The sequence below is a fragment of the Ruditapes philippinarum genome, unplaced genomic scaffold, assembly GCF_026571515.1.
Source record: "Ruditapes philippinarum isolate M1 unplaced genomic scaffold, ASM2657151v2 ctg701_1_1_1_1, whole genome shotgun sequence".
Classification (NCBI taxonomy): Eukaryota; Metazoa; Mollusca; class Bivalvia; order Venerida; family Veneridae; genus Ruditapes; species Ruditapes philippinarum.
This window is the reverse complement of record NW_026860900.1, coordinates 190,821-207,010: the sequence shown is the minus strand read 5'-3', so window position 1 is coordinate 207,010 and position 16,190 is coordinate 190,821. Positions and strand designations below refer to the sequence as shown.

The 16,190-nt window shown below is 31.2% G+C and overlaps 1 protein-coding gene across 2 annotated transcripts in view; it reads left to right on the top strand.

Moving 5' to 3' along the window:
• LOC132713803 (hemicentin-1-like) overlaps window positions 1-16,190 on the top strand; it is a 218,853-nt gene that overhangs the window by 24,436 nt on the left and 178,227 nt on the right. Inside the window, exons 7-9 of one of the 2 annotated variants that reach the window (XM_060696480.1) lie at window positions 408-590; window positions 2,992-3,025; window positions 3,431-4,866. The exons of the other annotated variant lie outside the window; for it this stretch is intronic. Of the exons in view, the coding sequence (XP_060552463.1) occupies window positions 408-590; window positions 2,992-3,025; window positions 3,431-3,596 (383 nt within the window). The 3' untranslated portion in view covers window positions 3,597-4,866. Of the gene's footprint in view, window positions 1-407; window positions 591-2,991; window positions 3,026-3,430; window positions 4,867-16,190 lie in introns of those variants that run through there. 2 annotated transcript variants of the gene reach the window in all.

The window sequence follows — 16,190 nt, the reverse complement described above, 5'->3', positions numbered from 1 at the left end:
AGACTGTTTACAAAGAAGACACTGCAGATTCATATAAAGTAAATACAATTGGTGAAGCAATCAATTGGCAAATAAATGCAATGAATTGAAAAAACTGTTTCTGGAAAATACGAGTAGGTCTGTAATTGATATGTTTCAAATAAAAAATGTTAAAAATAAGATCATAAAATGTAGATCGATATAAAATAAACTGAAACCAGTAACACTATAGTTTAACATTTGACGAGATGTATGTGTTTTCTTTATTCGATATTAAGAAGTTAAGCTATTACACACGTGTCAAATGACAAGACAAATACAAACAGAACAGCTACAAACACACTGGAAATCATAATTACGGTTTTAACTCGTTCAGTATGTAATAATGTTGTCCAAACGCAATTTACAAACGAACTTAACCATTGCAGAACCGGCTTCACCACAAGTAAGAAAAGAAGATTGTAAAGATGGTGATACACTGACAATTGGAATAGTTATAGGAACAGTTTTTCTTATCCTCACAATTTACGCAACTTCAATAACCGTTCTATGGAAACGGAATGTCTCCTTCAGTAAAAATCGAAGTACCACTTTTATGATGAAAAATATAGGTAAGCAACATGTATAACAAATAACTATGCGGTATTAATTGAAAATTTACAATATATAGATCATATTCCAGTTTTTCCTATAAATACATGATTTATTTTCATCGAGTGGTATGAAAATAAATATTTCATGAGTGGCGGTAGCACCAGTTGAACATAAATCTTGTATTCAGAGAAAAAAAAATCTGTTTATTATATACATAATTCTATTTGATATTACACTATGAAAGTATTCCCCTTACATTTTGTGTATTGGCTGAATTTAGAAAAGGTTGTCCGGCAAGACACCAGTGAGACTACAGAAAATATGATTTTACAATCAAATACGGAATATGAAAATACGATTTTTTTATTTCACCAATAACACGTGATGTCATTTGTACGATATATATACATAGCGTTAAAGCACAAATGCTACTGTTACAATTTAGGCATGTCATTGAAAAAATACACTTTTTAATAATTTGTCATTCTTGTTTTATATAATTATGTGATAAATAGAATAGCATATTCGTGTAGGTTAAATACTTAATTTATTGAATTCGTTGAATAAACAATATTATTCTCGCCAGAGGCTCGCATACTATGATTTTTTTCAACTCGTTCAATAAATTTAGTATAAAATCTACACTCATTCAATATCCACTATAAATAGTTGATAGATGAAAAAATATGATAAAACTTAAAAAAGCTACTTTTTATACCCCTGGGTATATAGGAGTCACCCGGTTGTCGGTCGGTTGGTCGGTCGGTCTAGCGGTTCGTTGCATTTTCCTTGTCCGGAGCATAACTTAAAGACTAATAGTTGAAATTCAATACAACTTCATATAATGGTCAAGAACATTAAGAGAAGGTGCAGCGCACAAAAAACATAACTCCGTCTTCACTAATTACAGAGTTATTGTCCTGTGTTACTTTTCATTGTCCGGAGCATAACTTGTAAACTACTGGTAGGAATTGAAAACAACTTCATACAATGGTCAGACACATAAAGGAAAAGTGCAGTGCACAAGAACCATAACTCTATCTAAAGTAATTAAAGAGTTAGTGCCCTTAGTTACTTTTCAATTGCTTTCATTTGTTTTGACCATAACTTGACGACTAATGTTTGGAATTCAATTTAACTTCATACAAGGGTGAAGAACATTAAGAGGAAGTGAGTGAAGTGCACAGGAACCATAACTCAATTTTGACTAATTACAGAGTTACTCCCCTTTGATATTTTTCCATTGCTTTTTTGTCCGAAGCATAACTTGAAGACTAATAGTTGGAATTCAAAACAACTTCATATAATGATCAAGCACATTGAGAGGATGTGCAGTACACTGGAATCATAACTCCATCTTGACTCATTACACAGTTATTGCCCTTTGTTACTTGTCCGGAGCATTACTTGAAAAGTAGTGGATGGAATTCAAAACAACTTCATACAATGGTCAAGAAGAAGTGCAGTGCAAAAGAATAATAACTCTATCCATAGTAATTATAGAGTTAATGCCTTTTGTTACTTTTCCATTGCTTTTTTCTTGTCCAGAGCATAACTTGAAAACTACTAGTTGGAATTTAATACAATTTCATACACTGGTCAAGTATATTAAGATGAAGCACAATGCACAGAAACCATTACTCTTTCTTGACATATTTAAGAGTGTTTGCCCTTTGTTACTTTTAATTGCCCAATGCATACCTTGAAAATTAATGGTAATAACCATAACTCAATCTTTATTTTTTACAAGGTGTTTTGTTTCTAGTAACTTCCTCATTTCCGAAGCAGTCTTGCGGGGGTATTAATCACATTTAGTGATAGTCCTAGTTTCAATAGCTTTGTATAATTCTGTTTTGAATTATGTTGGATAAATTCGTTGTTGGAAGAGTCGTTGTTGCACGTTACTAAAATTGTGACTCAGGTCGCCATGTAAAACATCTGACTGCAACGGTTTGCCTGGTACCAAATTATCAAAAGAAAATGCGACATGGCATATCACTGGAACTTAAAAACCGACACTGAAAATGAAAAGTAGAGAACGAAACGCGGAGCGCATACTTTTTTGATCTTTTTTTGTTCGGGCATTTACATTTGCAGAAGCCCTCGGGTCTATGAAGTCCATCTTTGTCCCGTTCTTTACGCACGTCCTCGTGCATCTGCATATGATAATGCTTAACAAAAGCATCGCCCTTTTATTATGCATAACATTGGTCGATATATCTATCGCTAGTCTCTTTTGTTTTTGTAAGATCTCTTTTTAGTAATTAGTGTTTACTATAACAAGTGCTCAAACAAGAGGTGCATTTTATATCTATTAGATGAATATGAGTAACATTTCAAGTATGTTGAAATTATAGAACATAACCTTAATAGCATGTATTGCAAATTCTGTTTAATAGAAATTGTTTTGTATTTAAGGCATAGACAGACGCAATGAATTACAGGGACAAACGTAAGTAGTTTTTTGTTATTTTTCTTCTTTATTTAATTTATTATATTTATTTATTTATATATTAAATTATTTATTTATTTGCTTATTAATTATTTTAATAAATTATTTATTTTTCTATTACTTTGGTGAGAAAGTTTAGCTTATGTACTATAGATTGATAATGAAAATGTAAAACATTGTATAATAACGATAACAAATAAGATACATGCCTTTTTCATAATACATAGAAGACAATTCTTTAAATGTTTATACCAAATAAATCATTTGATTGATTAAAACTATTACACTTTAGTTTTGAAATGATTTAATAATATGCACCTTTTGTTGTATTTGTTTTGTGTTTTTAACGTATATATGCCCCCTTCCTGTAGACAAATATTTTCCGGCATATTTTTCATTTTCTAGAACATACGTCAATATGAACAGTTCATCAAACGACCAGGACGTACAGCAACGCGTTGAAAGTAAAGCTACTTTTGAAGACGATCCAAGTAAAACACAGTATACAGATCTGGATGACTTTTCACGGGATAAAGGAAATAATGTGTACGCCGCTATCAAAAGAAATTGATAATTAATTAAGAAGATGACTACCATGAGCTATTGTAGCTCTCGGTCCAATTCCTTTCTGCTTAAATTGTAAATTATTAACATGTATATATTACCTTGAATAAAAATATGTTTAAACCAAAAGAAATCGATACCATTACTATATAAAGCATAACTATTAACATTGCATTTTTGTATATTTGGAAATATTTAATACAGCCGTGCTGTGATACATTATAACACAAATAGTGGATAATTCAGCTCAAATTGACAACAATAAATTTCTTATAGTTTCATCTTATATTTACTAAATCCGTTGCTGTTAAAAAGTCGCAAGTCATGACTTGTGATTTTAGTGCAACTACGTCTAACATAGTGCACTAATAATTATTTTTTTAAAAATATGATAATGGAAGTTGTAGTATTACAATCAAAATAAGTGTTTATAAAAAACAAAAAGTCATTATTTATATCTATACACCAGATGGAAAGATTGCGATTATTATTTATATCTCCCGCCTGCTGAGCTCAATAGCCATGGTAATTCAAAGGTCGCTAGTTCAATCCTCGGGCGAGGCGAAAATTCTCGGTGACAATTGATTTCGGACAGTTAATCTTTTGATTATTTGTCTCTTACCACAGATTCAAAAATCATGGGTCACTTGCCAAGAAATTGGTTGTTTATAGTGAATTATCCGGATAAGTCGGTTATTAGGATTGATGTATGACTAAAATGTGTTAAAACCGGCTTAAAAAAAGAAACAGAAACAATATTATGCAAACTAAAAATGGTTTAAATTTGTAGTTATTGCATTTGAAAAAGATCAACAATAAAAGAAAGTGTTTCTTGATATGAAGAACAATGAGTTTCGATCCGATGATTTATTAGTATGAATGCTACCATTTTAGTAATGGATTGTAACATAACAATTCCATTATCACTGAACTTATCATTTATTTAACTTACAACAACCAATTGAATATTTAATACCATAATTACTTGAAGGTAAGACTATTTCATGCACCAATTTGGAAATTAGAAATGAAATAATTGATATTAAGGTATCGTTACTTTCCTAATTATCAATCGTCATAGAAAGTGACTAGAATTTATCAATATTAAAAATATTGTACCCCGGGACATATCATTTTGATATATTCTGATGTATATCCCATCAGCATTTTTTCACGTCTAAATTGTTTCTAATGCAGAGACCTTAATGATTATGAGGCATTGTTATTTTACTGTAGCATTGGTGATCGTTGTTTTGGGAGCAGCGTACCAGAATCTTATTATGTTACATATGAGTCTAATAACAGGTAAAATGTTAGACACGAAATTTGTGGATTGAATTATTTGTTTTCTTTTACATAAGAAATATTGAGATTTCTTTGAATAAGTGTCAAAAAAATTGTTACTGTGCGCATGTCGAGGAAATGATCTTTTTTATTTAAAAATAAAACTTTAAAGACTAAATATGGGACGTTTAACTGTCTTGTTTCTTGTTGTTTGTTTGTGTTATTTGTGTATGTAATTTGTTGCCCTTCGATTAAGGATTCTGTAATGAAGACATTAGTCACTCAACAGTTAAGAGCATGGTCATACTGCAGGAATATAAATCTTGCCTGGATCTTGGATGTTTGCAATACATTTGGACGGTAGTTAAGCTATTGGCTGATAACAAAGGCTAATAACGTTTAATTCCAGTAGTGTACGTTTAATATGGGAGTAAAATAAAAAGATTTATCAACTTATGGCCAACGATATTTCATTTGAAGGAAAGAAATGTTGAGTATCACATTTTATGCTATTTCTGTCAATACCCCCGTGAATATTAGGCGACTGTGTTAAAATGCGACAAAGTCTCTGGAAAATGGCATAGTTTGATGCATACACTTGTTCCTCTTCCGCTGAATATAATAAGGTCCTGCATGATTTAAATTCAAGCATTTTTTCCAAAAGCTTTCATTTGTTACTACAACATGTATAACGTATTCATTCTTTTTATTCCATTGAACATACATTTGAAATTTAAAGATAATTTCATTGGAAAATTTGATTTAATATGAGGTTCATCGCACTGAGATACTAAAAAGGCACCTTCGCACTGCCATTTCCATGATCAATCATATTGCCTGTCCGCACTTTTGTTTTATTATATTATGTCATTTACTTTACGATACACAATTTTTTTCCAACGTAAACAAAATTTATACATTATACATCAGCAAAGAGTTGATATTTCCTTCTTAAACAAAGGGCAAACATGAGATTACTAAAATTTTAAATAATGGTGACTTCGTGCTGCGCATTGTCTTTGTCAGGTGGACGTGTGAGCTACTTTTATGAACACAAATCAATTATTTGAAGTGATATAGTATTAGTTTATAGTGTTGACGTCTCCGGGTATATTTTATGCATATAAAAAAATGCCAGTCGTACTTTAAACGTTAAAGGTATCTCAAATTAGATACTCAAGTTAAGCTTTGAGCATTATACGCGTAATGAGATGATAAAAGTTTTGTAAGGTTAAAGTCACAAAATGTGTAGGTTTATGACTTTATATCGTTACAATCGATATTGTTGTGAATCCGGGGCCTGACTTCCTTATTGGAACGTCGCCTGCCAGTGCCGTAACAACTATGACCGGTAATAAGCCATTTTTATTGATTGAATTGATTGTATCAATTTAATAAATGAAATATTGTTCGCTCTTAATTACATTATCCTCTATTACATGGAACATTTCTTCACAGTCATTTATTAATTCTTGAAAGCTCTAAAATATAGACATAAAGACATGGTTGGACGCCCTTTTAAAACATTTATCACTATAAAATTAAATGTTTATAAGTAGAAAAAAAACTTATGTTCATCTCATGAACATTTTGTGCTAACAGTTTTAAAACCGACATTTTTCTAGATAATGAAATTGGCATTCCATTCAAATAGCACTATTCAAACGCTCATGCTTGTTCTAGTTTAAGTCTAAGTTCATTGTGTAATTTCATTCAACACCTTCGTTATCTTTGTTGGAAAGTGACACATTGAGGGTTCTGTATCAACAGCCGTATGAAGACATCTGCTGTTATTGCTAGATGTATTTTGAAATTAATTATGTTCTTACTCTTTAGGCCAGCACAGGGGCAGGGAAGGTTTGGGGGGACGGTATTTTGCATATATCGCTATCATTCACAAACAATCTTTGTTTAAACAAGAATTTGTAACAGAGTTACCAACGTCTCCCGCCTCGGAGAATTTTTATACGAAGCATAAAATTGTGCTTTTTCAAAAGATTGAGGTATGGATCTCAGGACTTTCAGTCAAAACTTATACGCAATGCTAGATCGGCAAATACAACAACAAATTTATTAAAGAAAGGAAATAAAACACATAATTAAAAAAAATTATCATGTAAAGCTTTGAATTGTGACCTTAACCTTGGAGGTAAGGATGCAGGTGTTAAGCATGACATATCGTCTTATTATTGTAACTATTTGTTCCGAGTATTTTCAAAATCCCTTGAACTGGGAAGAAGTTATACATCGGACACAAAATACACCCAATGATAGACTATGTAAATCTTTGACCTCTAAGTGTGACCTTGACCATGGAGGTAAGAACAGAGATGTTACGTATGACATATTATATTATCATTGTGACTATTTGTGCCAAGTATTTTCAAAATCCCTTGATCTATGAAGAAGTTATGGACAAGACACAATATATACCATATAACAGACTGTTAAGCTTTGACCTCTACGTGTGACCTTGACCTTGGAGGTAGGGGTACAGGTGTTGTACTTGACATATAGTCTTTTCATTGTGACTTTGTGTGCCTAGTTATTTTAAAATCCCGAAGAAGTTCTTGATCGGACACAAAATATACCCTAAAACAGACTATGTAAATTTTTGACCTCTAAGTGTGGCCTAGAACTTGGAGGTAGGGATGCAGGTGTTGTGCATGACACATTGTCTTATTATAGTGACTATTTGTGGCAAGTATTTACAAAATCTTTCGATCTATGAAATCGTTACAAACTAGACACAAAAATATACCCTTTAACAGACTATGTTAATTTTGGACCTCCAAGTGTGACCTTGACCTTGGAGGTAGGTGACCGGTTGTTGCGCATGACACATTGTCTCATTATTGGAAACAATTGTGACAAGTGTTTACAAAATCCCTTCAAAGATAAAGAAATTATAGACCGGACACGACATATAACCTCAAATAGAATATGTTGACCTTGAATGAGAAAGTGCGACCTTGACCTTTGAGATAGCGGTCTGGTTGTTGTGCATGATTTGTGTTAAGGTAGACCATGGGTAATGGGCACCATAAGGAACTGTAAAATTGACAACATAGGACAGTTATATGTCTTCAAGGTCACCTGTATGCAAAATTTAAATAAAATTTACCGTGTGGTTTATGAGTTATGGATATATTTCTGAACTAAGACTTTGCCATTAGAAGGGCTTATTTTCAGAAATGAGGAGACTGTAAATAATCTGTAATATCATCATTATAAAAAATGTTTTTCTATTGCTCATTGTTAAGAAACAAATAATAACATTCAGGTAACACATTACACAAGCAAAATGTTTGTTTCTAAACAAAATGTTCTTAATATGTATAAAAATGTTACTCTACCCCACCCACTTTTAACACTAATTTTACCATTTCCCTATCTAAAATGCCTTATTCAAAATATCCCTAAAATTTATCGAAATGAGGGTCTGTTTTCAAAGTTTGCCTAAATTTTCTCAAAGGTATATTAGTTGATCATGCCAAATATAAAATACTTTTACCGTGTAGTTTTTATTTTATCGAACTTTGAAAATATCTGGTATCATATTTGCTATAAATTTTGGCATTATTTAACAAAAAAAAATACCTAAAATAATTATATAATTTAAATCAAACTTTTTTTCTTCCATAAGGGATCAGAGAGATACCTAAATAATGTTAAAAAGAAAAAAAGAAAGAAAAAAAAGTTTCCCCTTCTGGGGTTTGAACCCACGCCCCTCAATTTCAATGTAGTTTACAAGCGATTCTAGCCTATTTGAATACTCTTCAAAGTGGAGGTAATGCATTACCCATGGTCTACCTTAAGTTATTTCAGATTCCTTTGATAAATGACAAAGTTATGGACCAGACATGAAAGTGTGACGGACGGACAGACGGAAGTTCTCACAGGACAGTAATTATGTGGATACACTATTGTTCTCTCTATTGCTCTTTTTTTCTTCTGATGTATACCTGATACTGCTTCTATGTTTAACTCAAAATAATGAAACTTAAACAAATGTTGTTGTTTCGTCGTTGAAAGAAACATATTGTGTATAGCAATAACAAGTATTTTTCAAATCATATGGTAAGAATGTATACATATATATATATACGCTAGTAACAGAAAGAATCTAGATCGATAAAATGATACGAGGCTTTTTTGATAACTACTTTCTAAATAACTAGCCATCATTTGCAGTCTCAATATTTACTTTTACTGTTTTCGCTGTTTGATTTTTAAAACAAACAAATAAAAAAAACGTTTGAATCTTTGTGACAAAGTAAGAAATGAATAAAGAATCAATATTTATTTAACAAACATGTAAAAAAATGAATAATTAAGCAATGTTATTGTTCGTCTGTCATATAGACTCTAGTTCATTTTTTCACAGTCAGATTATACTTATATAAAATAAATAGAGAACATTCTTTATTTTGTACCGATCTTAATTAAAATCTGCTAAAACTAATAACAAAGTCTTGTTTCGTATCAACACATTTTTGTGACGCCATTCCATGATATAAACAATCTAGAGACATTGTCACTTTTAACGTTGGGATCTTTTACTAATTAATATTTCTCCACCAATGATTCTTTACTTGAAGCCTCCAATTTTTAGGTTTTCGTACATATTTACATTGTCAGTGATATCATGGGTTTGAAGAGCTGAACAAAAGAGTAGATTTATTTGTCAATAGGTGAAACGTTAGGCAACTGAAATGCAATTTACAAAAGTTTAACAATTATCAGATTTTGTCATGACAATTTTGCTTTAATGCGCATCTTGTCAAAAATAAAAACAACAACTCATATCGTTGCAAAGTGTTTAGACAATATAAAACAAAATGTGTATAACTATGTTAAATACACTTGCTGCTATATTTAATAGCACAATTGCCTATGATTTCAACTGATTATGAGTACTCAAAGACCGCTTTTTCAGTCGGTGACCCGGGGCCGATAACTGATAATCATAATCGGCCAGCTGAACATGAATACGCGCACAAACTGAAACAATAACGTCATATTTTTGTCATCAAAACAGCTAAGAAGGATTGAAACACGAATAGCTTAATTGTATAATAAGAACATAACATACAATGCGTAATTCCTACACAGCTTTTGCAGCTTTATTGAAATTTAAAGAAAAAAACTAGCTACAATTTCATTCCGTGAAAATAAATAGTGCTTCTGGATTCTGTTGCATACACATAAGGCAAGCAACTCTGTAGAATTTACTATATAGTACAGTTAAAATCTACAGAGATGGGACTTTCAATTAAAGAAATATCAAAGTACATTTTACATATATCAAGTATATTGATGACATTAATAGACGCCATAGATGGCCAGAATGTGATAATCAGCCCTAAAATGAATAATACCCTCGGACTGAAGCCCTCGGACCAATTACTCCATTTGCGGGCCAATTATCACCTTCCGCCCTACTCTGCCTTGTATTAATCTCTTATTCCTGTATACCCAAAGATCGTTCTATACATGCATTGCATAAGACAATAATAGAGGTAGCTGTACTCTGTGTGCTCGGCATGTTATAACTTATTTTGAGCAAAAACTAGGCAAATGTCCATGTTTTGATATAAAACAAATCCTACTTACCTATATCATCTTTTCCGTTTGGAAACAGATTAATTCGAGCATCGCTTTCTTTGGTACTTAGACTGTCATAGGTGTCTGACCTTTGAAATAATTGTATGATATACTTCTCGTTAAAACATGACGTAACTATACCTTACTTATTGTAATACTAAATGGTATACATTTTGGTATTACAATCTTAAATTTAAATATTATATTTATTAGTTTGTAATTTAGTTTCACGCCCATTTGATCTTACCTGGAGTCTGCATTCTAAAATTTATCATTATCTTCAGGATGCAATGCCGCTACTCTTTAAGTTAATAACGATTCCTGCGTTATGTTTACAACATATTAAATACTTACTAAGACAATTTATTGAAAACAGTAATACTGCTTGTTGTAATCTTACTACGACTTGAAATGTCAATAAACTTTATATTCATGAACATCCGGCAATATATTTGTGATGTTCTTGTCCGCGATAATGTTAAACTAAAATATTGATATTTCCCATGGAAATCTACACTTTGCACATAACTTGGTCCCTACGTATCTTTTTCGGGTTTCACATATCTATATAAACATTCTAATTCTAGTATGAATCAATAAGCAAATATAACTTTGATACATACATGACTTCTTTTCAGCATAACAGTACATGCGTTTGCATTCATACGAAATTTAATATTTAAACTTTTAAAACGACTACAGAACAGATTAATATGTCTTTGCTAGCATTTAATGCTTACTATAGAGCATTTGTCTACAATTTCTTAAAGGCCCGTTATTGTTAAGTATTGGCCCGATGTTGAGGAAAATTTGCATAATTCTTAAAGAAAAAAAATATATAATACAAAATAGTATAGCTTACATGTTGGAATCTCCGAAACCTGTGTAATGAAAAAAAAGTAATTGAAGGATTTCCACTGCAATTAAAATGATATGTTTAAAACTATTCATTTAATGTTGTTGCTTTTCAGTATTTTATAGATTTTTTCAATATTAACCACTGGTGTTTCACTTCATTTCAAGATTTATACTCAGGTTATTTCCTTGTTCAATCAACCTTAAAACATTAAAGCGTCCAACTATGTTGATCATATCACGATCATAAGAACCCTGGTTATTTAAGGTTGTTCAAGGCGTTCACATGTTGAGGTTTTTGCTTTTGTGTTAAGTAGATTTTATTTTAAATTATTAAAATGGATAGCTATTCTTTTTGATAAATCAGGAAAAAAATATAATTCTAGGTGTATTAATTATCAAAATTAAATTTCAAAAGACAATATATGTATGTTTCGTATAAGTAGGTGGCTTGACATTAACAAAATATCCTCTACAGAGGTGATAAATTGAAATGGAAACACATTAACATAATATCACATAACGAAGCGTCAACTGCATTGCGGTATCATGTGATCTTATAATTTGTTCTGTAAAATCAAATTATATGATATATTGCTTTTTTGCATGTTTGCTCAACATTGATTTGCTAATTACCAATAAAATATTTTGAAGCCCATTGAGTATTTTGTATTGCAAGACTTGGCAATTTATTAAAGATCCTGTAACACAATTTGTTCATGGTTTTATTTCATAAATATGATGCTCAAATTAAGATTTGTCAATATTGTAAGTTCCAATTAGCATTATTTATAAAGATATTACCCAATTTAACATTTCATGTAAATAAAGGGAGGTAATTAGAAATTTATTTTCTATAAATTCTAGGTCAAATTTTCCAATAAGAAAAGAATGCATGTAATTAATTCATTCAATATAATGTGCACAAATATTTGCAGTACACATTTTACATATTCTTCGATGTTCCAAAATTGTTTAATTTGCATAATTATATACTATATAATATTTTGCAAGTGATGTATTCACACAGTAACAATATCAGTCACAAAACATATAGGATCTTTAAATTAAAGTAAGTCCAGTTACATAGATGGTACTATGCTGATTAAGATAACATAATTAATTGAACAGGAAACTAAAAGTAATTAATTATATATTCATATCTGATTCTTACTGTGTAAGACTTCATACGGTTCTTGGGTTGTTGTATCAGACCGTGATGTTCTACAAAATATAATTGAATGACAACTAAATTATTTATTTTTTAACTTGTATGATTTGATCAATTGAATAAGAAAGCAAATAGTTTCATAAAGGATGAATGAGATAAATGTTCTTAAAATTAAATACAAGATTTCCCATTTATAGCGAAAGGTAAGTGTTTACAATCATTTTTCGTCTTCTAAACTATGATAGTGAAAGTACAAATTAAAACGTTTTTAATTGTGAAATAAAAATACTTACGATTCATATATATTTCCAATAGCTAGCTCTGTTTGGAAAAAAATATATAAAACATATTATTGCTCTTATAACATCTACCGTATTTATTTTTTGCTCAATTTAAACACAAGGAGCTTATATACAGATCTGCAAAACATGTTTAAAAGAATGTTTACACCATATTTTTTTTTCATTTTTAGTCATAAATGCATTATGTTAAAATTAGTAAATAGGCATTAATATTCTTAACGATTAAATCACCACCACAGAATTCTTTTTCTTACAACGGGAAAAAAACTTGCATTGAAATATTTCACAAAATTACCAGATCGAATGTATATTTTAGTAACCATATAAGGCAAGCATACCTTTCGCCGATTTTCTTTTCTTCCATATAAAAAGCCCGATGCAAATAGCGGCAGCAATTAGTACTACAGTTATAATGACAGCGACAAAAGTTCCAGTTCTGTGAAAGCGTATGGGAGCCTGAAACTCTAGAACACCATGTTTTACTGACATTTTTGCAGTGACATATTTAATTCATACTTTCTCTATATATTATTTATGAAAAATGTTTTATAACAATTTAATGCTGTATCTAAATATTCAGTTATACCCCATAGTTAACAGGCCAACAAGTTTTTACTTGCTTCCATTAAACTGAACCGAAGCTTTGAAACAACTAACCTCTTTCTATGACAAATGTTGTTGCTAAATTTGTGTATCCCAAATTCCCTTTCGCATTGATAGAAACAGTTCGAGCAGTATATTTTCCTGGTGGGAGACCCGTTATATTTGCTGTTAGAAAGTACTGTTTAGTTTATATTTACTGTCTACCTCGCTAACATTTAACATATTTGTCCATGTTTCTGTACCCACAATCGAGATTTGTATGATAAAATATTGTTGAAGTCCTCCATTGAAGTCTTTTTGCCACACAAATTTCAGTATGTTTTTTTCTGACAGTAACTGTAAGAATTTAGGTGTCAAAGGTGGACCTGAAATTTTGAAGAAAAAAAACAAATGAATATATATCTATTACATTTTTTATTAAGATAAATCTGAGCAAAGCCGAAAATTCATGTAGTTGAAAATCTTTCAAATTGATGAACACCTATGATACATTCCTTTTTGATTTCATTTGATAAGACGTTCTTTGAAACTATTAAGTAGATTATTAAAGCGAAGGAAGAAGCGTTGCTTAATTAAAACAAGAGGTGACAAACAGCTGTATTAGAGACATAGTTGCTATGTTGTACAAAAGCGTCCTGGTTCAATTCATAATGTTCTACAAAAATACAAATCCTAATTAGGAGCTTATAATTCCTACGTACGAGAAACAAAAGCCTTATTAGGAGTTAAAATCTCCTAAATATGATAATCAAACTCCTGCGTAGGACTTTCAAACTCCTACAAAAGAAATAAAAATACCTTATTAGGTGTTTAAAACTCCTAAGAAGAAATTTATAACTTCGTAGGATATAAAAAGCCTAATAAGGAGTTTTCTATAAAGATCTTTTTCCCACTCCTGCGTAGGGGATAAAATAAAACCTAGATAAAAGTTTTAAACTCCTACGTTTGACTTTTAAAGCCCTACATAGAAGATTAAAAAAACTAATTATAAACTTCAAACTCCTACGTTGAACTTAATGACTACTCGTAGGAATTTGAAAACTCGAAAATAAGACTTTTTATCTCCTACGTCTGAGATATAAAAAAAACCTACGCCTAATTAGGAGCTTTAATATTCACAAAATTCAATTTCTTACAACGTGAAAAATAACTTTGTATAGAAATATTTCACCAATATGCAAAAACGAATGTTCATGTATATAACCATACAAGTTTAGTATACCATTTAATTTTTTTCCACAGGAAAATCCTGATGTAAAAAGTGGCAGAAATGTGTACAACATTTAAAATCAAACTGCCTAATTAGGCTTTTTATCTCAAACGTAATAGTTTTCAAAGTCTTACGTAGGAGTTTTAAACTTCTAATTGGTTTCTTAAACTCCTACGTAGGAGTTTTCAAAGTCCTACGTAGGAGTTATTTAGTCTTACATAGGAGTTTTAAACTCCTAATTTGTTTTTTCATCTCCTACGTAAGGGTTTGAAAGTCCTACGTAGGAGTGTAAAAGGTCTACATAGGAGTTTTAAACTCCTAATTAGGATGTTGTTTTACCTAGGTAGAAGTTTATTAGGATTTATTTCTTTATAGAACATTATGAAATGGCGCCGAGACGCTTTCGTACTATTGCGTAAATATGAGAGAAGTATACAAAGTAAATCGAAGTAAATGGTCTGCTTTTTTGAAATAATATATAACGATTCAGTGCACTGTAAATTGTTCCCTTAAACTAACACAAATATGGCGTTAGTTTATAAAGAAAAAAAAACTCCAATGCTGAAATAATAAAGAAAACATTGGTTGCCCAGATACAGATAAAGCAATTTAAAGGTTAACAAATTTTATTTCGCGAAACTGAAAATCTTGATCATGTATAAATTTTAAAAAAGTACCCGCTATTTCAAGGTCTCGTGATAGAAGCGTTATATATGTATGTTTCCACATGTTCAATACACTGAAATTAACTTAGGATTTCGAACACGCAAAAACTTCAAAAAATGGATACGGTTATTTATTTTTATGCAGTCATGTAAATAAGATCATATTTCATGTGCTGCGTTTCGCCTCGGAATGGCCGTCCCGACATTCAAGAGGGGACTTGTCATTTTTTCGGTAAAGAAACATCAGCGTTATTTGTGCCGTGTGGAGGCTGTAAAAAGTCGCCACGTACATTCAATCAGGAATAGTGAAAAAGCGTTGGTAAGATGGTGAAAGCCAGATGGTATTATTGTGAAAGCGCGATGTCACGATGATGAACACGCGATAACACTATGGAGGAGAAGATACGATGGTATGATGGTGAAACGCGCTGGCAATATTGTGAAAACGCGATGGTACGATGACGGAAACACGATGGCGCGATAGTGCTATGGTACGATGGTGAAAACGCGACGGTTCGATGGTGAAATCACAATGGTATGATGGTGATGATGTCACATCGAGTTTGCACCACCGTGCTATAGCGCCATCGCAATTTTACCGGATACAGACTAAATAAAAAATCACAATTGTCCACATAGAACACCGTAGATAATTGTACAAAATGAGTTTGAATTTTTAAATCAAATTTTACTCTAATCACAAACTCGGACTGTGCCAATGTACCAAGCAAAACAATTTCTATATGACTAGTGGGTTTTGATGATCCTTGGTCGCTCAGCTGAATAATTATCACTTCCTAATTATGATAATTTTTGTTGTGTAATATTGTGTTTGTGATATCTTTTTCATACCTATGTTGCAAAATGTCAATGTTTAGCTCCCTTACACTACAAAGAACCAAGT